At 36.8% G+C, this 856-nt stretch overlaps 1 protein-coding gene across 2 annotated transcripts in view; it reads right to left on the bottom strand.

Moving 5' to 3' along the window:
* POU1F1 (POU class 1 homeobox 1) overlaps positions 1–634 on the bottom strand; it is a 10,992-nt gene extending 10,358 nt beyond the window's left edge. For both annotated transcript variants that reach the window (XM_018563211.1, XM_018563212.1), the window contains exon 1: positions 493–634. In XM_018563211.1, the coding sequence (XP_018418713.1) occupies positions 493–634 (142 nt within the window). The remainder of the gene's footprint in view (positions 1–492) is intronic.
* Positions 635–856: the final 222 nt, after the last annotated feature.

The following is an 856-nucleotide window of genomic DNA, read 5'->3' as shown; positions in this document are numbered from 1 at the left end:
CCAGAGGATCTTACATTCCAGTGATATATTTTTACATATTGATTAGTGTTTTATATATAGTACAGTTTTCCTTTTCTTTTTCATAATATTTTCTATCCTCATGATAATGATGTTAACAGCATTCCTCATATCCTATTATCATTTTAGTAATGACTGAGAAGTTAACTGCGTTCATTTTTAGTTGTCACTATCAGCATTTCTTTATCACATATAGGTTCGTTAGAAAGGCAAGAAGCGCCGTGGAAAGTTCAGTAAACCAACTAGTTAGGTCAGCAGCCGGGTTGGAGCTGCCTGCTCTAAAAGGAGAAGTTTCATTGGTCGCTTTCGGTTACTGCACTTCATAAACTTGATCGCACTTTGCACAGACTCACTACATATCAATGTCAAATAGCTTGAAAATGATTAAGGAATAACAGGATATATAACCTTGTGTTGCTACATAATTATGTATCCATATAAAAGAGAAATACATCACTCATAATACAAAAGTACCTGTGGAAACCACATTAGTCGTGTGATTGCTGACAGGCAGATATTCCGCAGTGCTGTGATGCATCCTAAGGGGAAAAGTAGCTGAAGATTCGGAATTTAAAGGTACAAAGGTATCAGCTGTTACAAAAGCCTGGAAACTCATTCCCCCAGACAGGACGGATAAAATAAAGATGAATTGTAAAAGTTTTCTCAAAGTCTTCTGGCAGCCTGGAATGAATCGTTAAAATAAAAGTTTTCCTGTGCTTGCATGTATGCATTAAGGGACAGCTTGGTAAGTGCTTGGCGTGTGCTGGTATTTATACTCTTAGGAAATCCCTTTATCCATGTTAATGATTTCTGCCCAGGAGATTGCTACATAAATTCA

Source organism: Nanorana parkeri, unplaced genomic scaffold (assembly GCF_000935625.1).
Source record: "Nanorana parkeri isolate BGI_ZX_2015 unplaced genomic scaffold, ASM93562v1 scaffold642, whole genome shotgun sequence".
NCBI classification, from domain to species: Eukaryota; Metazoa; Chordata; class Amphibia; order Anura; family Dicroglossidae; genus Nanorana; species Nanorana parkeri.
Note: the sequence above shows the minus strand (reverse complement) of the source record. Positions and strands in the feature narration are given on the sequence as shown.